This window comes from Lolium perenne, chromosome 2 (assembly GCF_019359855.2).
Source record: "Lolium perenne isolate Kyuss_39 chromosome 2, Kyuss_2.0, whole genome shotgun sequence".
In the NCBI taxonomy this organism is placed as follows: domain Eukaryota; kingdom Viridiplantae; phylum Streptophyta; class Magnoliopsida; order Poales; family Poaceae; genus Lolium; species Lolium perenne.
This window is the reverse complement of record NC_067245.2, coordinates 222449293-222471321: the sequence shown is the minus strand read 5'-3', so window position 1 is coordinate 222471321 and position 22029 is coordinate 222449293. Positions and strand designations below refer to the sequence as shown.

Sequence of the window (22029 nt, the reverse complement as noted above, 5' to 3'; positions counted from 1 at the left end):
ATCGCAGATATCAAATACGAATTCAACGGCACAAACAAGTGAACTCAAAGGCCTCGCGATTTCGCAGGATATCTGAGAAGGAGACACATATCGGCTAAATCTCAAAGACATCAAGCAAGAATTTCTAACGGCAAAAAACAAGTCTGAATCACGCATATCCTGTTATTTTCTCTCCATCGACCAATCCATCTGCCTGCCGATCTGACTAGCACCGGCAAGAACTACGTACGTATCCTGCTTGCTACAACGAGATCACGATCAGCATGGCCACGGTGGTCAGGTCCACGGCGTCGGCGTTTACCTTGCCCAGCGGCGACTCATCCTCCTTATCCGCGGCCGCGGCGCCACGCGCGCCGGCGAACGCGTCGTCGCAGTCGGTGGCGGCCCTCCTGACGGCGCCCATGTCAGCCACGTACGCCTGCTTCCGCCCCGTGGCCAGCGCGTGGACGGCGCTGTGCACCACGTTCAGCGCCTCGATGTACCGCTGCCGGCACGTGGCCAGCGCCGCCAGCTGCCCGTCCGTCCAGCCCCCGCGCCGCTGCAGGCCCTTGATCGTGGCCACCGCCGCCGTGTAGTTGGCCAGCGTCAGGTTCGTGGCGATCACGGCCAGCCCGTGCGCGTCCGCGGTGGCGCTCCCCGGCGCCGCCTGGAGCGTCGTCACGCAGAAGGTGTCCAGGTCCCTGCGTTCCGATCCCTTCGTCGCGTTCGCGCACGTCTGCTCCACGGTGGAGGAGGCGAGCGCCGCGTGGGAGCCGGCAAGGAGGACGACGAGGAGGGGGATGAGAAGCCTTGCTGCCATTTTTTTGGTTCGATGGTTTGATGGGATTGCGAAGTTTCTGCTGGCTTCCTGTATGGAGATGAGGCAAATCTTGAGGCTTTTGGTGGGTTTATGTAGTAACTAGTAAGATCTCGTGAGCAAAGAGAGTAAATGGGAGATCAAATTTTGTGATATAGCTGTATCTTCGCTATATATGGATCTTCTTAATGAATGACAAACAATGATCAAGTGCCACGACAAACGCGTCTTGGTAGTAATAAACAGCAAAAATTAAAGAAATGCGGCGTAGTTTTGGCGTAATTCGTCATAAATGTACTACTGTCCAATGTTTTTAATTAAGACTCATAAATGTGAGACAGTTTAATGTTTAAATTAGTGGCCCACAGATGATGGACTTCAGGCAAATATTCTGCATAAGGCTGGCTATAGTGCTAAGTATCATATAATAGTATGCATATGATAATTGTGTATGATACTATCTCTATAGTGGGTAGTATCATGGAGTAGTATCATAGTTATGCTATATTTATTGCTATTTAGAATCTCAATGCAAATTGATGTACACGATTTTTTTGGCAATAATTTTTCTCGTGATATGCGTTATGATACGGTATCTACCTATGATACTCTAATCTCATCTCTCCTCTTTAATTAGCTGCCACATCAGCATTTTTGTGTAACTAGTATGCATGATACTAGCTAAGATACTACCACTATGGCTAGTCTAAAAACTACCACAAATCAGGCTACGGGTGCATTTGGTTTGGTTCCAAAATAGCCTTGCCAAAAAAAAAATGGTTGCTCATAAAATTTTGGTTATTGTTTAGTCTGTAGCAAATATTTTTGCCGCCGATGAATGCCTACACTTCCCACTCACAGATCATTGCCAAATATAGTTGGCCAAACATGAGTGAAATGCATCTACGGTCCACGAACTTGATGGCTATGTCTAAAACAGTCCTTAAACTCAGAAAATGCGCTAAAATAGTCCCTGCTCTCACTCCACTGGTCCAGATACGGTCTGAACTATAGATTACAACCGTATTTCGATACATGGCACTGGATCGGGCCCACTACATCGTTCCCCGCCATTACATATTCCTAAATCAAGGAATCCCCACTACCATGCCATGCTCCTGCATCGTTGAACTGCTGGCCGCCGATGATGTTGATGGCCGTCTGGGTGGATGGCGGCCACCGGCGTGACATCCCGCGTTCCTCCCATGACCCGCAGGAGGATCCCAACCCGGACGTACTTGCAAACAAGCTCGGTATCCCACAGTTGATCATTGTGCATCGGCCTTCTCGTGGCTCCACCGTTGAGCAAGTTGAGCTCCACCCTAAGTGGGTCACGAGTGCCAAAGTCGCATCGTGCTCCAGCTCATCAAACTACGGCGCCCACCAGTATACCACCACACCCGAGCCTTGCGTCGCCGCGTCGCCGAGCAAGGACGCCACCGCTGCGGTGAGTGTCCTGCGTGGCCGGTCTTACTCAAGTCTGTGTCGCGCAGTACCCAGGCCGGTCATAAAGCGTTGGTTATTCTCTCGGAGCACGGTGGCCACCTCCCTGGCCTGCTCCGCCCAGAGAGACGACGTTGTTCGAAACGAATTGTACAACACCGACAACGGGTGTGATTGGATAAGCTAGTCAGCGCGCGCGGATGAGCAGGGCGGCGGTGCTCGTCGCCCCTGGTTTCGCGCCTTCGACATCCCGAGGCACGCGTCCCGACATCCTGACGCACGCGTCCCTACACATGGGAATGATACAACAACACGTCAGCAAAATACAGATCAATGCATGCTTGGACTGTATGTCGACATAAAGAGCGAGATTAAGGACTGTATCAGTGCATTTTCTGAGTTCAAGGACGGTTCTAGACATGGTCGTCAAGTTCGGGGACGGTAGATGCATTTCACTCGCTAAACATGGACAAGAGATTCCTCGACCAAATAATTGGCAGCCAACTCTTGCCGAATATTTGGTAAGACATGAGTGGCACAAACCAAACAAACTCTAAATTTACGGTTCCATACTACATGTATTCATAAAAGCGTGTCGAAAGTTTATCTAAATTTAAATGTACCTAATGTATAGATACATTCGAATTTGGATAAATATCCGACATCCTTTTGTGGACGGAGAAAATACTACTTTCCATCTCACTCTACGGCATGTTTTTCTTGCAAAAAATGTGAAATGACATGTGAGACCTATTTGTCTGCGCTGAAGTGGCACAATGCTGAGGTGGACATGGCACACATGCATGTGAGCCTAATTAAAAAACGTAAATATCTATAGAAAAACAACCCTCTTCTCCATTGTGTGCACCGTGTCCATGGCGGACGGGCGGAGGCCTCAGCCATGTCGTAGGCACTCCCAAGTCTCTCGTCGACGAGCATCCGCACGTCACACGAGGCGACGACCATGAGCCGCGGGGTGAGGCCAGCGGCCGGGAGGCGAATCTCCACGGGGCAGGAAGCTTTGATGCATGTGAGCCGAGCATGGTGTGATTAGAAGCTCTCGGGTGGACAGCAACGGAGAACCCAACCCAGCCCCATCTCACGGACGAGACGTGTTTCCCCCTACTCACGGCAATTTTGGTAGGCGCCCCTAAAAACGTTTGTCCGGCACCAATGCCACATAACATACAGAAGAGACCGATGAAGATGCCCTAACGTATATAGGTCATTAGGTTTTTGTTGGCACCTCATATGTACTATGCACATATGAACCAGCTATAATGGTGAATATTTGATGTGAGCATCCATACCGTTGAATAGATATACTGAACTAGAGTGTCACTCTAGTGGCTTGGGGTACGGGAGCGCACGCAGCCCGCACCCGTCCGAATACTGGATTCGACAGGGGTGCTCACAGAGTCCGGCGGCGCAAGCTCGGAGTCGCTCGTCGGCACATGGCGGAGGGCTTGGTGGTGCGGAGGAGCTCGGCGAGGAAGGAGGCGCGGGCAGCGGCAAAGTGAAGTGGAGCGGAGGCGCGATCCCAAGGTCGTTGAGGCGGTGGCACGGCCAGGAAAGAGTTCCTTGCTAGCAGCGGCCGGCCCATTGCGCTGAGGGCATGCGATGGTGTTCCTCCGATGGTGGCCGTCGTGGGAGCTGGAGGATGGCATAGTCCCGATCTGGGCCTTCGCGGGTTCGATCTAGGGATTTGAGAGCCCAATCCAGTCTGATGGGTGCGGGCTGCTGCTGTTTGGATGTTGCCTCGAGTTTGCGACAACCTTGGCGGGCGGTCATGCCTCGGACCGGAGGTGGGGAGGCTGTGGTTCCTTGCCGGGGTGGAGGAGGATGATGGAACAAGCTCTCGGTCATGTGAAATGTTGGAGGCCATGGCTCTGCAACTATGACTGGGTGGAGCTGCGGTGATGGCAGTGCGAGCCTACTTGGACAATGCTATCCCAACCCTCGAAGGCGCGGATATGTACGATGACACGGATGAAAATCCTACCTAGCTTTTGTTGGGCTAGCAGCGACAACAGCCGCGTGTGCCTTTTTTCCTTGTTGGAGGTGTCACCGAGGTGCATCAGCATCTTTCTCGCTCTCGCTTGGTGTTGGTAGTAGTCTCCGGGAGAAATCCTAGATTCGGAGTTGGATCGTCGAGATAGTGGCGTCTTCGACATCGCTTCTCTATTGGGAGTATCTGATGGCAACAATTCTGTGTGTACCAATTCGTTGATACTCCAAGTGCAGAGTATTGTAACAAGCGTATTTCCTCACAAGGTTGACTCGAGGGTTTATATTGATATCTCGAGGAATTAGCTTAGAAGCTGAATTCTTCTGCTCCTCTTCTAGCAACCTGCAGATTAAAATTCTTGCCTTGTGTTCCCAAATCCACTGTGTGGTTGTCAAACATAAGCTTTCATATTATTAATAGGAAATACAAGGATAAAAGCAAAGTAAACAACCTAAGTAAACTAGATAAAAGCAAAAAAAAAAGGCTAATGGTATTTGGGTTTTGTGTGTGTATATGTGAAGAAAAGTATTTTTGGTATTTTTGGATTAAATAATAATAATAAATATAAAGTAAGGTAATAGTGTTGGAAAAGTATTTCTCGTGATTTAAAATGGACCACGGTTCATGGAACCACTTGTCTACTCAATTTTTAAGTTGTAGTGGACACTAAAAAATCATGAATGGCATAATATTGGTGGAACTTCAATATGTGTTTGATAAGCATTTGTCTGAGCATTAATTACGCCGTAACATAGAGATGATGTGCGGTGACCCAGCATACCACTGCATGGTGTAGTACGCAAGTCGTTGACATAATACAAGTGAAACATCGTTCCACTCGTATTACATCCCTCAGAGTGGTACAACAGAAACATACGCGAGTCCAAGGCATGTCTATAGAAGGATACACGAACTGTTTACAGAAGATCAACATAGCCTCCTACTTTACAGTGAGGTAAAGCTGCAAATAAAGCTCCAAAAGAACAACTCGTTGTCTATCTTATTGCTAACACTAGCTCTAGAGTTACTTGGCTTGTTATAGAACCCTAACTACTTAGGTACTAGGATTAGGGAAATGGTTCCCTTCTATTACTAGTCTAGGTTTCCACTTTAGATGATGCATAAGTTGACTCCATTGGCTTCATCGATTGGGTTCTCCATCTTGTTGCAGTTGACTCCTTTGTCTTCGAGTGCCATGGTAGTTTCTCCTTCGGTGACTTTGATCTAATAAGGGGGCTCAAGAGGGAGGGAATGAGTACGAGCGTACTCAGCAAGTTCATTATAGGAAATAGGTGTATCATGCACTAGCTATAGCCATAGAACATAAAGTGATAGGCGGATGCAAGTTTTCGTAAACATTTCTTCAAAAGGATTATTTTATTCTGAACACTTTGCCTGTCACTCTTCACAGGTTGACCAGAACTTCATGGAGTTCGTAGTTCCCTTTCCGGAACAGGGAGTGGCAGCTACAATTTGATACACTCTGCAGATGTGCGTTACTTTTCCCATAAAAGAACTTATCTTTGTTGCCAACCAGACGATATCTTTCCCGTCTACACTTTCTTGGTGTGAGGCCAGGTATAAGATCCAAGCCAATCTCTGCCTTCTCCGCGACCCTGCATACCCACTCTTTTGTCCATCCGCACATCCCCGGTAGAGTTCTCCCGATCATACGGCTTTACCCACGATGTACTATGGACAATCCATCATAGACGGTAGAGCACACTCATCCTCAAGGATGGGGATTTAAAGGATTTCCCGACCGCTGCAGTGTTCTCTCAACACCCAGCTAGGCTCTATCAAGTCCGTTGATATGCAAAAGGAAAATATACAGCTGACTTCCCTAGGGCCATTATAGATCTTATGGTTAACGCAATATGTATGACGCTAGAATCACTAGATGGCTTTGGTGGTTAGTCCTAGATGAATAGAACCCTTGCAATGGAACCTCCACCATCAACACATACCATGGTTCATTTCCCACCACATAGTCTTATTCATACTTATAAAATAATATTTTGCTTTTCAATGCAAGAGTGATAAGTATAGTACTTTGCATATAGTTTGATAAAAATAATCAAATGATATGAGCAAGCGATAAACTTGCCTTTCTTGACAGCAAGATTATGCAGACAAGGACTTCGATACGATACCTCCAAATTCTGAAATACCATCATCGTCCGGTAAGGACAATGTTTAAAGAACTGGCAAAGATGCTTTAATGTATAGTATGAGATGCAATCACCCTAAGCGTAATCTAACCCCGAATCACGCATCTCATGTTATTTTCTTCTCCATCGACCAATCCATCTTCCTACTGATTTGACTACCACTGGCGGAGTGGCCACGGAAAGATCTACGTACGCACCCTACTCGCTACAACGACATCACGATCATCATGGCCACGGTAGTCAGGAGCTCGGCGTCCCAGTTCACCTTACTCGGCATCGACTTATCCTCCGGATCCGCACCGACGAATGCTTCTTCGCAGTCGAGGGCGGCCTCCCTGACATCGCCCATGTCGTCCAGGTACGCCTGCTTCTGCCCCGTGGCCAGCGCGTGGACGACGTTGTGCACCATGTTCAGCGCCTGGATGTACCCCTTCCGGCACGTGATCAACGCCCCCAGCTGCTTGGCCGTCCAGCCCCCGCGCTGCTGCAGGTCCTTGATCGTGGCCGCCGCCGCCGTGTAGTTGGCCAGCGTCAGGTTCGTGGCGATCACGGCCAGCCCGTGGGCGTCCGCGGTGGCGCTCCCCGGCGCCGCCTGGAGCGACGTCACGCAGAAGACTTCTAGTTCCCTGCGGTCCCCTGCCACCACCGCGTTCACGCACGTCTGCACCACGGAGGAGGAGGCCGTGTGGGAGCCGACGACGAGGACGAGGAGGAGGGGGAGCACAAGCCTTGCTGCCATTTTGAGCGCTGGCTTGATGGGTTTGTCAAGTTTTTGGTGGTTCGGTGTGGGGTGAACGGAGATGAGGCAAACCTTAGGCTTTTGGTGGATTTATATACTACGCAGTAAGATCTCGTGGGCAAAGAGAATAAATGGGAGAGCAAATCTTTTGATACTAGTAGTACTAAAGCTGTAATTTCGCCATAAATTGACTTTCTTTATGAGGTGAGAAACAATGATCAAATTCCACGGTAAATGCATCTTGGTCATCCTTTATGTGAGTAATAAGCACAAAATGAGGGAAATGACTTATAGACTAGTCATAATGTATACTATCACATACTAAGGCTGCTCATAGTGGGAGTAACATAGGTAGTAACATCACACACCCCAAAGCATTTTGGTGACATGGCATGTCAATAAATGAAGAAAGAGAGTGGGGTGGTAACTAGCTATGTTACCATAACATCACACTTCTCAAGACAAGATGAGTCTACAATCTAATAAATATGGCATGCATGACACCACATATATGTAACTACCCACTATGAAGGTAGTAACATAGGGTAGTAACATACACCATGTTACTACTCTATGTTACTCCCCACTATGACTAGTCTAATATCATCTATATGATACTAATGTATGTTAGTATCTCCATAATGGATGATATCATATAGTAGTATCATATTTTTATAACATTTATTAATTTGTAGAATCCCCATGCAAATATATGTACAAGATCTATTTGACATTAAATTTTCTAGTACTGCGTGGTATGATACTACTATATTCTCTCATCTTTAATTGCGATGTCTGGATAGTCTTAATATTTTTGGCATTATTTAAATTAAGACACATAAATGTACTACCTCCATCCTAAAATATAAGCTTTTTAAGAAAGCTAAAATGTTTTATATTTAGAGCAAAAATAATATTATTTAATGTTTCAGCAGAGTAGATAATGGACTTTGGACTGCTTGCCTGGCCTCACCGGTCTATGTGCCAGTTGTGCAAAATGCCAACCAGAGCAAAATCACATCGTATCGTAGCAGATGATGTAAAATAGAGAACACTGAATTTGGTCTAGACAAATATCAACATATCAGATTCTAATTTTGTAAGATCATCGCAAACATATCAACATGATTAAAAGTTATTTAAGCATGCATAATTTCAACACGATGAGATAGAGCTTATTGCTCAGAATGTTTTAACATTTTTTTTTGTTTTCTCTCCGTCGTTTAAATATATTTATGAAAATTCTAGAAAAGATAAACTGCGTTGGGGTCGTGTTGATGTCAGCACGACTGGATGCTCTCCTATCTACCAACCATACAACGGAGGAGACGATGAGGGGCTTTGCGAGCTAGTGCGTTGGATGTTGACGACCAAGGGGCACAGAATAGGGGCGGCGCCGCTGGTTATTGACCACCGGAACAACAAAAGTGAGGATGTCAAACGGCGGGGTGCGATGGTGATCGGCGTGGGGATGCTACAGAGCGAGAGGGAGACATGGGAGGGGACGAGGGGTCCAGGAAGACCAAAAACTAGCCACAATTGCAACCAATGGGCATGTGTGGCTAGAGATGACGAGATGACGTCGGGCGGACTTCAAAGAGATGAGATTGATTGACTCGATCGTGAGCTTCCCGGCAAGCTTGCATCAATGAAGAGGTGGCAGAGCTTCGGCGAGGCTCGAAGGAGCTCGGCGAGGCCTGGTATTGCGGCATGAAGGGATGCGGGGACTTTTGTTTCACGTGCACGACAGAAGAACGGGGAGAGGGAGAATGGGTGTGGCGGCTAGGCTTTACGCGCATTAGGGCATCTCTAACATAACCCGTTAATCTCGCCGGAACCGAACTTTTCCGGCGGATTTACGGGTTTGGGCCGAATGTGTCGGAGATCAGTGACCGAAAAGATGAGCCGGCCCGTAAAATAAGTTCAGGGGCCCGAACAACTCCCCGAATGGCTGATACGTCTCCAACGTATCGATAATTTCTTATGTTCCATGCTACTTTATTGATGATACCTACATGTTTTATACATACTTTATGTCATATTTATGCATTTTCTGGCACTAACCTATTAACGAGATGCCGAAGAGGCAGTTGTTGTTTTCTGTTGTTTTTGGTTTCAGAAATCCTAGTAAGGAAATATTCTCGTAATTGGACGAAATCAACGTCCAGGATCTTATTTTTCCACGAAGCTTCCAGAAGTCCGGGGAGGAAACGAAGTGGGGCGACGAGGAGCCCACACGCTAGGGCGGCGCGGCCCAAGCCCTGGCTGCGCCGGCCTGCTATGTGGGGCCCTCGCGTCGCCCCCTGACCTATCTCCTCCGCCTACTTAAGCCTTCGTCGATAATAACTCCAGTACCGAGAGCCACGATACGGAAAACCTTCCAGAGACGCCGCCGCCGCCAATCCCATCTCGGGGGATTCAGGAGATCGCCTCCGGCACCCTGCCGGAGAGGGGAATCATCTCCTGGAGGACTCTTCACCGCCATGGTCGCCTCCGGAGTGATGAGTGAGTAGTTCACCCCTGGACTATGGGTCCATAGCAGTAGCTAGATGGTCGTCTTCTCCTAATTGTGCTTCATTGTTGGATCTTGTGAGCTGCCTAAAATGATCAAGATCATCTATCTGTAATGCTATATGTTGTGTTTGTTGGGATCCGATGAATATGGAATACTATGCTATGTTGATTATCAATCTATTATCTATGTGTTGTTTATGATCTTGCATGCTCTCCGTTACTAGTAGAGGCTCTGGCCAAGTTTTTGCTTGTAACTCCAAGAGGGAGTATTTATGCTCGATAGTGGGTTCATGCCTCCATTAAATGCAGGGACGATGATGAGAAAGTTCTAAGGTTGTGGATGTGCTGTTGCCACTAGGGATAAAACATCGATGCTATGTCTAAGGATGTAGTTGTTGATTACATTACGCACCATACTTAATGCAATTGTCTGTTGTTTGCAACTTAATACTGGAAGGGGTTCGGATGATAACCTGAAGGTGGACTTTTTAGGCATAGATGCATGTTGGATAGCGGTCTATGTACTTTGTCGTAATGCCCAATTAAATCTCACAATACTCATCATATCATGTATGTGCATGGTCATGCCCTCTTTATTTGTCAATTGCCCAACTGTAATTTGTTCACCCAACATACTTATTCTTATCGGAGAGACGCCTCTAGTGAACTGTGGACCCCGGTCCATTCTTGTAATCGAATATAATCTACTGCAATACTTGTTCTACTGTTGTCTGCAAACAATCATCATCCACACTATACATCTAATCCTTTGTTACAGCAGGCCGGTGAGATTGACAACCTCACTGTCACGTTGGGGCAAAGTAATTTGGTTGTGTTGTGCAGGTTCCACGTTGGCGCCGAAATCTCTGGTGTTGCACCGCACTACACTTCGCCGCCATCAACCTTCAACGTGCTTCTTGACTCCTACTGGTTCGATAAACCTTGGTTTCTTACTGAGGGAAACTTACTGCTGTACGCATCACACCTTCCACTTGGGGTTCCCAACGGTCGCGTGCTGTACGCGTGTCAAGCTAAATTTCTGGCGCCGTTGCCGGGGAGATCAAGACACGCTGCAAGGGGAGTCTCCACTTCCAATCTCCTTACTTTGTTTTTGTCTTGCTTTATTTTATTTACTACTTTGTTTGCTGCATTATATCAAAACACAAAAAAATTAGTTGCTAGTTTTACTTTACTTGCTATCTTGTTTGCCATATTAAAAACACAAAAAAAATTAGTTACTTGCATTTACTTTATCTAGTTTGCTTTATTTACTGTTGCCAAAATGGGTACTCCTGAAAATACTAAGTTGTGTGACTTCACAACCACAAATAATAATGATTTCTTATGCACACCTATTGCTCCACCTGCTACTACAGCAGAATTCTTTGAAATTAAACCTGCTTTACTGAATCTTGTTATGCGAGAGCAATTTTCTGGTGTTAGTTCTGATGATGCTGCTACTGATGGCGTGTAACTCACACGTTCGTTGGAAACCCCAAGAGGAAGGTATGATGCGCACAGCAGCAAGTTTTCCCTCAGAAAGAAACCAAGGTTTATCGAACCAGGAGGAGCCAAGAAGCACGTTGAAGGTTGATGGCGGCGGGATGTAGTGCGGCGCAACACCAGGGATTCCGGCGCCAACGTGGAACCTGCACAACACAACCAAAGTACTTTGCCCCAACGAAACAGTGAGGTTGACAATCTCACCGGCTTGCTGTAACAAAGGATTAACCGTATTGTGTGGAAGATGATTGTTTACAGAAAATAGTAGAACAGTATTGCAGTAGATTGTATTTCAGTAAAGAGAATTGGACCGGGGTCCACAGTTCACTAGAGGTGTCTCTCCCATAAGACAAACAGCATGTTGGGTGAACAAATTACAGTTGGGCAATTGACAAATAAAGAGGGAATGACCATGCACATACATATCATGATGAGTATAGTGAGATTTAATTGGGCATTACGACAAAGTACATAGACCGCCATCCAACTGCATCTATGCCTAAAAAGTCCACCTTCAGGTTATCATCCGAACCCCTTCCAGTATTAAGTTGCAAAGCAACAGACAATTGCATTAAGTATGGTGCGTAATGTAATCAACAACTACATCCTTAGACATAGCATCAATGTTTTATCCCTAGTGGCAACAGCACAACACAACCTTAGAACTTTCACATCCTTGTCCCGGTGTCAATGCAGGCATGAACCCACTATCGAGCATAAATACTCCCTCTTGGAGTTACAAGCATCTACTTGGCCAGAGCATCTACTAGTAACGGAGAGCATGCAAGATCATAAACAACACATAGATATAACTTTGATAATCAACATAACAAGTATTCTCTATTCATCGGATCCCAACAAACGCAACATATAGAATTACAGATAGATGATCTTGATCATGTTAGGCAGCTCACAAGATCCGACAATGATAGCACAATGGGGAGAAGACAACCATCTAGCTACTGCTATGGACCCATAGTCCAGGGGTAGACTACTCACACATCACACCGGAGGCGACCATGGCGGCGTAGAGTCCTCCGGGAGATGATTCCCCTCTCCGGCAGGGTGCCGGAGGCGATCTCCTGGATCCCCGAGATGGGATCGGCGTTGGCGGCGTCTGGAAGGTTTTCCGTATCGTGGCTCTCGGTGCGGGGGTTTCGTCACGGAGGCTTTAAGTAGGCAGAAGGGCAAGTCAAGAGGGGGCACAGGGGCCCCAGATGACAGGGCGGCGCGGCCAAGGGGGGGGCCGTGCCGCCCTAGGGTTTGGGCTCCCTGTGGCCCCACTTCGTTTCGTCTTCGGACTTCTGGAAGCTTCGTGGAAAAATAGGCCCCTGGGCGTTGATTTCGTCCAATTCCGAGAATATTTCCTTACTAGGATTTCTGAAACCAAAAACAGCAGAAACAAAGAATCGGCACTTCGACATCTTGTTAATAGGTTAGTTCCGAAAAATGCACGAATATGACATAAAGTGTGCATAAAACATGTAGATAACATCAATAATGTGGCATGGAACATAAGAAATTATCGATACGTCGAGACGTATCAGCATCCCCAAGCTTAGTTCTGCTCGTCCAGCAGGTAAAACGATAACACGTATAATTTCTGGAGTGACATGCCATCATAATCTTGATCATACTATTTGTAAAGCATATGTAGTGAATGCAGCGATCAAAACAATGTATATGACATGAGTAAACAAGTGAATCATAAAGCAAAGACTTTTCATGAATAGCACTTCAAGACAAGCATCAATAAGTCTTGCATAAGAGTTAACTCATAAAGCAATAATTCAAAGTAAAGGCATTGAAGCAACACAAAAGAAGATTAAGTTTCAGCGGTTGCTTTCAACTTGTAACATATATATCTCATGGATATTGTCAACATAGAGTAATATAATAAGTGCAATAAGCAAGTATGTAGGAATCAATGCATAGTTCACACAAGTGTTTGCTTCTTGAGATGGAGAGAAATAGGTGAACTGACTCAACATTGAAAGTAAAAGAATGGTCCTCCATAGAGGAAAAGCATCGATTGCTATATTTGTGCTAGAGCTTTGATTTTGAAAACATGAAACAATTTTGTCAACGGTAGTAATAAAGCATATGCATCATGTAAATTATATCTTATAAGTTGCAAGCCTCATGCATAGTGTACTAATAGTGCCCACACCTTGTCCTAATTAGCTTGGACTACCGGATCATCACAATGCACTGTTTTAACCAAGTGTCACAAAGGGGTACCTCTATGCCGCATGTACAAAGGTCTAAGGAGAAAGCTCGCATTGGATTTCTCGCTATTGATTATTCTTCAACTTAGACATCCATACCGGGACAACATAGACAACAGATAATGGACTCCTCTTTTATGCATAAGCATGTAACAACAATTAATAATTTTCTCATTTGATATTTGAGGATATATGTCCAAAACTGAAACTTCCACCATGGATCATGGCTTTAGTTAGCGGCCCAATGTTCTTCTCTAACAATATGCATGCTTAACCATAAGGTGGTAGATCTCTCTTACTTCAGACAAGACGGACATGCATAGCAACTCACATGAAATTCAACAATGAATAGTTGATGGCGTCCCCAGTAAACATGGTTATCGCACAACAAGCAACTTAATAAGAGATAAAGTGCATAATTACATATTCAATACCACAATAGTTTTTAAGCTATTTGTCCCATGAGCTATATATTGCAAAGGTGAATGATGGAATTTTAAAGGTAGCACTCAAGCAATTTACTTTGGAATGGCGGAAAATACCATGTAGTAGGTAGGTATGGTGGACACAAATGGCATAGTGGTTGGCTCAAGTATTTTGGATGCATGAGAAGTATTCCCTCTCGATACAAGGTTTAGGCTAGCAAGGCTTATTTGAAACAAACACAAGGATGAACCGGTGCAGCAAAACTCACATAAAAGACATATTGAACACATTATAAGACTCTACACCGTCTTCCTTGTTGTTCAAACTCAATACTAGAAATTATCTAGACCTTAGAGAAACCAAATATGCAAACCAAATTTTAGCATGCTCTATGTATTTCTTCATTAATGGGTGCAAAGCATATGATGCAAGAGCTTAATCATGAGCACAACAATTGCCAAGTATCACATTACCCAAGACATTTATAGCAATTACTACATGTATCATTTTCCAATTCCAACCATATAACAATTTAACGAAGGAGAAACTTCGCCATGAATACTATGAGTAGAAACCAAGGACATACTTGTCCATATGCTACAGCGGAGCGTGTCTCTCTCCCATAAAGTGAATGCTAGGATCCATTTTATTCAAACAAAACAAAAAACAAAAACAAACCGACGCTCCAAGCAAAGCACATAAGATGTGATGGAATAAAAATATAGTTTCAGGGGAGGAACCTGATAATGTTGTCGATGAAGAAGGGGATGCCTTGGGCATCCCCAAGCTTAGACGCTTGAGTCTTCTTAATATATGCAGGGGTGAACCACCGGGGCATCCCCAAGCTTAGAGCTTTCACTCTCCTTGATCATGTTGCATCATACTCCTCTCTTGATCCTTGAAAACTTCCTCCACACCAAACTCGAAACAACTCATTAGAGGGTTAGTGCACAATATAAATTAACATATTCAGAGGTGACACAATCATTCTTAACACTTCTGGACATTGCATAATGCTACTGGACATTAGTGGATCAAAAAAATTCATCCAACATAGCAAAAGAGGCAATGCGAAATAAAAGGCAGAATCTGTCAAAACAGAACAGTTTGTATTGACGAATTTTAAAATGGCACCAGACTTGCTCAAATGAAAATGCTCAAATTGAATGAAAGTTGCGTACATATCTGAGGATCATGCACGTAAATTGGCTTAATTTTCTGAGCTACCTACAGGGAGGTAGACCCAGATTCGTGACAGCAAAGAAATCTGGAACTGTGCAGTAATCCAAATCTAGTACTTACTTTACTATCAAAGACTTTACTTGGCACAACAAAACACAAAACTAAGATAAGTAGAGGTTGCTACAGTAGTAAACAACTTCCAAGACACAAAATATAAACAAAGTACTGTAGGTAAAAACATGGGTTGTCTCCCATAAGCGCTTTTCTTTAACGCCTTTCAGCTAGGCGCAGAAAGTGTGTATCAAGTATTATCAAGAGACGAAGTGTCAACATCATAATTTGTTCTCATAATGGAATCAAAAGGTACCTTCATTCTCTTTCTAGGGAAGTGTTCCATACCTTTCTTGAGAGGAAATTGATATTTTATATTACCTTCCTTCATATCAATAATAGCACCAACAGTTCGAAGAAAAGGTCTTCCCAATATAATGGGACAAAATGCATTGCATTCAATATCCAAGACAACAAAATCAACGGGAACAAGGTTATTGTTAACGGTAATGCGAACATTATCAACTTTACCTAAAGGTTTCTTTGTAGAATGATCAGCAAGATTAATATCCAAATAACAATTTTTCAGCGGTGGCAAGTCAAGCATATCATAAATTTTCTTAGGCATAACAGAAATACTTGCACCAAGATCACATAAAGCATTACAATCAAAATCTTTAGCCTTCATCTTAATGATGGGCTCCCAACCATCCTCTAGCTTTTTAGGAATAGAGGCTTTGCGCTCTAGTTTCTCTTCTCTAGCTTTTATGAGAGCATTTGTAATATGATGCGTGAAAGCCAAATTTATAGCACTAGCATTAGGACTTTTAGCAAGTTTTTGCAAGAACTTTATAACTTCAGAGATGTGGCAATCATCAAAATTCAAACCATTATAATCTAAAGCAATGGGATCATCATCCCCAATGTTGGAAAAAATTTCAGCAGCTTTATCACAGGCAGTTTCAGCTTTTAGCGGTTTAGCAGTTTCTCGCGCTTTGCATTAGAAGTGGAAACATTGCTAACACCAATTCTTTTATTAGTATTAGTAGGAGGTGCAGCAACATGTGTAGCATTAGCATTACTAGTGGTGGTAATAGTCCAAACTTTAGCTACATTCTTCTCTTTAGCTAGTTTTTCATTTTCTTCTCTATCCCACCTAGCACGCAGTTCAGCCATTAATCTTATATTCTCATTAATTCTAACTTGAATGGCATTTGCTGTAGTAACAATTTTATTATGATGATTCTCATTAGGCAAAACTTTTGATTTCAAAAGATCAACATCAATGACAAGACTATCGACTTTAGAAGCAAGTATATCAATTTTCCCAAGCTTTTCTTCAACAGATTTGTTAAAAGCAGTTTGTGTACTAATAAATTCTTTAAGCATGGCTTCAAGTCCAGGGGGTGTGTTCCTATTATTGTTGTAAGAATTCCCATAAGAATTACCATAGCCGTTGCCATTATTATAAGGATATGGCCTATAGTTGTTACTAGAATTGTTCCGGTAAGCATTGTTGTTGAAATTATTATTTTTAATGAAGTTCACATCAACATGTTATTCTTGTGCAACCAATGAAGCTAATGGAACATTATTAGGATCAATATTAGTCCTATCATTCACAAGCATAGACATAATAGCATCAATCTTATCACTCAAGGAAGAGGTTTCTTCGACAGAATTTACCTTCTTACCTTGTGGAGCTCTTTCCGTGTGCCATTCAGAGTAGTTGATCATCATATTATCAAGAAGCTTTGTTGCTTCACCAAGAGTGATGGACATAAAGGTACCTCCAGCAGCTGAATCCAATAAATTCCGTGAAGAAAAATTTAGTCCTGCATAGAAGGTTTGGATGATCATCCAAGTGGTCAGTCCATGGGTTGGGCAATTTTTAACCAGAGATTTCATTCTTTCCCAAGCTTGAGCAACATGTTCAGTATCTAATTGTTTAAAATTCATTATGCTACTCCTCAAAGATATAATTTTAGCAGGGGGATACTATCTACCAATAAAAGCATCCTTGCATTTAGTCCATGAATCAATACTATTCTTAGGCAGAGATAGCAATCAATCTTTAGCTCTTCCTCTTAATGAGAAAGGGAACAATTTTAGTTTAATAATATCACCATCTACATCTTTATATTTTTGCATTTCACATAGTTCAACAAAATTATTAAGATGGGCAGCAGCATCATCAGAACTAACACCAGAAAATTGCTCTCGCATAACAAGATTTAGTAAAGCAGGTTTAATTTCAAAGAATTCTGCTGTAGTAGCAGGTGGAGCAATAGGTGTGCATAAGAAATCATTATTATTTGTGGTTGTGAAGTCACACAACTTAGTATTTTCAGCGTTGGCCATTTTAGCAACAGTAAATAAAGCAAACTAGATAAAGTAAATGCAAGTAAACTAATTTTTTTGTATTTTTGATATAGCAAACAAGATAGCAAACAAAGTAAAACTAGCAACTAATTTTTTTGTATTTTGATTTAGTGCAGCAAACAAAGTAGTAAATAAAACTAAGCAAGACAAAAACAAAGTAAAGAGATTGAGAAGTGGAGACTCCCCTTGCAGCGTGTCTTGATCTCCCCGGCAACGGCGCCAGAAAATATGCTTGATGGCGTGTAACTCACACGTTCGTTGGGAACCCCAAGAGGAAGGTATGATGCGCACAGCAGCAAGTTTTCCCTCAGAAAGAAACCAAGGTTTATCGAACCAGGAGGAGCCAAGAAGCACGTTGAAGGTTGATGGCGGCGGGATGTAGTGCGGCGCAACACCAGGGATTCCGGCGCCAACGTGGAACCTGCACAACACAACCAAAGTACTTTGCCCCAACGAAACAGTGAGGTTGTCAATCTCACCGGCTTGCTGTAACAAAGGATTAACCGTATTGTGTGGAAGATGATTGTTTGCAGAAAATAGTAGAACAGTATTGCAGTAGATTGTATTTCAATAAAGAGAATTGGACCGGGGTCCACAGTTCACTAGAGGTGTCTCTCCCATAAGACAAACAGCATGTTGGGTGAACAAATTACAGTTGGGCAATTGACAAATAAAGAGGGCATGACCATGCACATACATATCATGATGAGTATAGTGAGATTTAATTGGGCATTACGACAAAGTACATAGACCGCCATCCAACTGCATCTATGCCTAAAAAGTCCACCTTCAGGTTATCATCCGAACCCCTTCCAGTATTAAGTTGCAAAGCAACAGACAATTGCATTAAGTATGGTGCGTAATGTAATCAACAACTACATCCTTAGACATAGCATCAATGTTTTATCCCTAGTGGCAACAGCACAACACAACCTTAGAACTTTCACATCGTCCTGTGTCAATGCAGGCATGAACCCACTATCGAGCATAAATACTCCCTCTTGGAGTTACAAGCATCTACTTGGCCAGAGCATCTACTAGTAACGGAGAGCATGCAAGATCATAAACAACACATAGATATAACTTTGATAATCAACATAACAAGTATTCTCTATTCACCGGATCCCAACAAACGCAACATATAGAATTACAGATAGATGATCTTGATCATGTTAGGCAGCTCACAAGATCCGACAATGATAGCACAATGGGGAGAAGACAACCATCTAGCTACTGCTATGGACCCATAGTCCAGGGGTAGACTACTCACACATCACACCGGAGGCGACCATGGCGGCGTAGAGTCCTCCGGGAGATGATTCCCCTCTCCGGCAGGGTGCCGGAGGCGATCTCCTGGATCCCCCGAGATGGGATCGGCGTTGGCGGCGTCTCTGGAAGGTTTTCCGTATCGTGGCTCTCGGTACTGGGGGTTTCGTCACGGAGGCTTTAAGTAGGCGGAAGGGCAAGTCAAGAGGGGGCACAGGGGCCCCAGATGACAGGGCGGCGCGGCGGAAGGGCAAGTCAAGAGGGGGCACAGGGGCCCCAGATGACAGGGCGGCGCGGCCAAGGGGGGGGCCGCGCCGCCCTAGGGTTTGGGCTCCCTGTGGCCCCACTTCGTTTCGTCTTCGGACTTCTGGAAGCTTCGTGGAAAAATAGGCCCCTGGGCGTTGATTTCGTCCAATTCCGAGAATATTTCCTTACTAGGATTTCTGAAACCAAAAACAGCAGAAACAAAGCAATCGGCACTTCGGCATCTTGTTAATAGGTTAGTTCCAGAAAATGCACGAATATGACATAAAGTGTGCATAAAACATGTAGATAACATCAATAATGTGGCATGGAACATAAGAAATTATCGATACGTCGGAGACGTATCACCTAGCTGCTGCCCATCTTAATAATTTTGTTGAATTATGTGAAATGCAAAAGTATAAGGATGTAGATGGTGATATTATAAAATTAAAATTGTTTCCTTTCTCACTAAGAGGAAGAGCTAAAGATTGGTTGCTATCTCTGCCTAAGAATAGTATTGATTCATGGACTAAATGCAAGGATGCTTTTATTGGTAGATATTATCCCCCTGCCAAAATTATATCTTTGAGAAGTAGCATAATGAATTTTAAACAATTGTATAATGAGCATGTTGCACAAGCATGGGAAAGAATGAAATCTTTGGTTAAAAACTGCCCAACCCATGGACTGACTACTTGGATGATCATCCAAACCTTTTATGCAGGACTGAATTTTTCTTCGCGGAACTTATTGGATTCAGTTGTTGGAGGTACTTTTATGTCCATCACTCTAGGCGACGCAACAAAGCTTCTTGATAATATGATGATTAATTACTCTGAATGGCACACGGAAAGAGCTTCACAAGGTAAGAAGGTAAATTCTGTCAAAGAAACCTCTTCCTTGAGTGATAAGATTGATGCTATTATGTCTATGCTTGTGAATGGTAGGACTAATGTTGATCCTAATAATGTTCCGTTAGCTTCATTGGTTGCTCAAGAAGAACATGTTGATGTAAACTACATTAAAAATAATAATTTCAACAACAACGCTTATCGGAACAATTCTAGTAACAACTATAGGCCATATCCTTATAATAATGGCAACGGCTATGGTAATTCTTATGGGAATTCTTATAGTAATAATAGGAATACACCCCCTGGACTTGAAGCCATGCTTAAAGAATTTATTAGTACACAAACTGCTTTTAACAAATCTGTTGAAGAAAAGTTTGGGAAAATTGATATACTTGCTTCTAAAGTCGATAGTCTTGCTGCTGATGTTGATCTTTTGAAATCGAAAGTTATGCCTAATGAAAATAATAATAATAATAATAATATTGTTACTACAGCAAATTCCATCCAAATTATAATTAATGAGAATATAAGATTGATGGCCGAATTGCGTGCTAGGTGGGAGAAAGAAGAAAATGCTAAAGAAGATAATATAGCTAAAGTTTGGACTATTACCACCACTAGCAATGCTAATGCTCCACATGTTGCTGCACCTCCTACTATCAATGGTAAAATAATTGGTGTTGGCAATGTTTCTACTTCTAATGCAAAGCCTGCAAAACTGTCGGAACCTGCTAAAACTGCTGAAACTGCCTGTGATAAAACTGCTGAATTTTTTTCCAACATTGGGGATAATGATCCCATTGCTTTAGAATATAATGGTTTAGACTTTGATGATTGCCACATCTCTGAAGTTATAAAGTTCTTACAAAAACTTGCTAAGAGTCCTAATGCTAGTGCTATAAATTTGGCTTTCACAAAACATATTACAAATGCTCTCATAAAAGCTAGAGAAGAGAAATTAAATCGCGAAGCTTCTATTCCTAGGAAGTTAGAGGTGGGTTGGGAGCCCATCATTAAGATGAAGGTCAATGACTTTGATTGTAATGCTTTATGTGATCTTGGTGCAAGTATTTCCGTTATGCCTAGAAAAATCTATAATATGCTTGACTTGCCACCATTGAAAAATTGTTATTTGGATGTTAATCTTGCTGATAACTCTACAAAGAAACCTTTGGAAAGAGTTGATAATGTTCGCATTACCGTTAACAATAACCTTGTCCCCTTTGATTTTGTTGTCTTGGATATTGAATGCAATGCATCTTGTCCCATTATATTGGGAAGACCTTTTCTACGAACTGTTGGTGCTATCATTGACATGAAGGAAGGTAATATTAAATATCAATTTCCTCTCAAGAAAGGTATGGAACACTTCCCTAGAAAGAGAATGAAGTTAACTTTTGATTCTATCATTAGAACAAATTATGATGTTGATGCTTCGTCTCTTGATAATACCTTATACACACTTTCTGCGCCTAGCTGAAAGGCGTTAAAGAAAAGCGATTATGGGAGACAACCCATGATTTTACTACTGCACTTTTATTTTATATTTGAGTCTTGGAAGTTGTTACTACTGTAGCAACCTCTCCTTATCTTAGTTTTGTTGCATTGTTGTGCCAAGTAAAGTCTTTGATAGTAAGGTTCATACTAGATTTGGATTACTGCACAGAAACAGATTTCTTTGCTGTCACGAATCTGGTCCTAATTCTCTGTAGGTAACTCAGAAAATTATTCCAATTTACGTGAGTGATCCTCAGATATGTATGCAACTTTCATTCAATTTGAGAATTTTCATTTGAGCAAGTATGGTGCCTCTTAGAAATTCATCTTTACGAACTGTTCTGTTTTGACAGATTCTGCCTTTTATTTCGCATTGCCTGTTTTACTATGCTTGATGGATTTTTCTATTCCATTAACTTTCAGTAGCTTTGTGCAATGTCCAGAAGTGTTAAGAATTATTATGTCACCTCTGAACATGTGAATTTTGATTATGCACTAACCCTCTAATGAGTTGTTTTGAGTTTGGTGTGGAGGAAGTTTTCAAGGATCAAGAGAGGAGGATGATACAATATGATCAAGGAGAGTGAAAGCTCTAAGCTTGGGGATGCCCCGATGGTTCACCCCTGCATATTTCAAGAAGACTCAAGCCTCTAAGCTTGGGGATTCCCAAGGCATCCCCTTCTTCATCGACAACATTATCAGGTTCCTCTAGTGAAACAATAT

At 43.2% G+C, this 22029-nt stretch overlaps 2 protein-coding genes across 2 annotated transcripts; both read right to left on the bottom strand.

Annotated features, from left to right (window-relative positions):
- Window positions 1-95: 95 nt before the first annotated feature.
- Window positions 96-919, bottom strand: LOC127330456 (uncharacterized). The gene has a single exon (XM_051356659.2). It carries the CDS (start codon window positions 797-799, stop codon window positions 242-244), a length of 558 nt encoding a protein of 185 aa, XP_051212619.1. The 5' UTR covers window positions 800-919; the 3' UTR covers window positions 96-241.
- Window positions 920-6524: 5605 nt separating this feature from the next.
- On the bottom strand, window positions 6525-7202 carry LOC127330455 (uncharacterized). The gene has a single exon (XM_051356658.2). It carries the CDS (start codon window positions 7155-7157, stop codon window positions 6624-6626), a length of 534 nt encoding a protein of 177 aa, XP_051212618.1. The 5' UTR covers window positions 7158-7202; the 3' UTR covers window positions 6525-6623.
- Between the last annotated feature and the right edge of the window lie 14827 nt (window positions 7203-22029).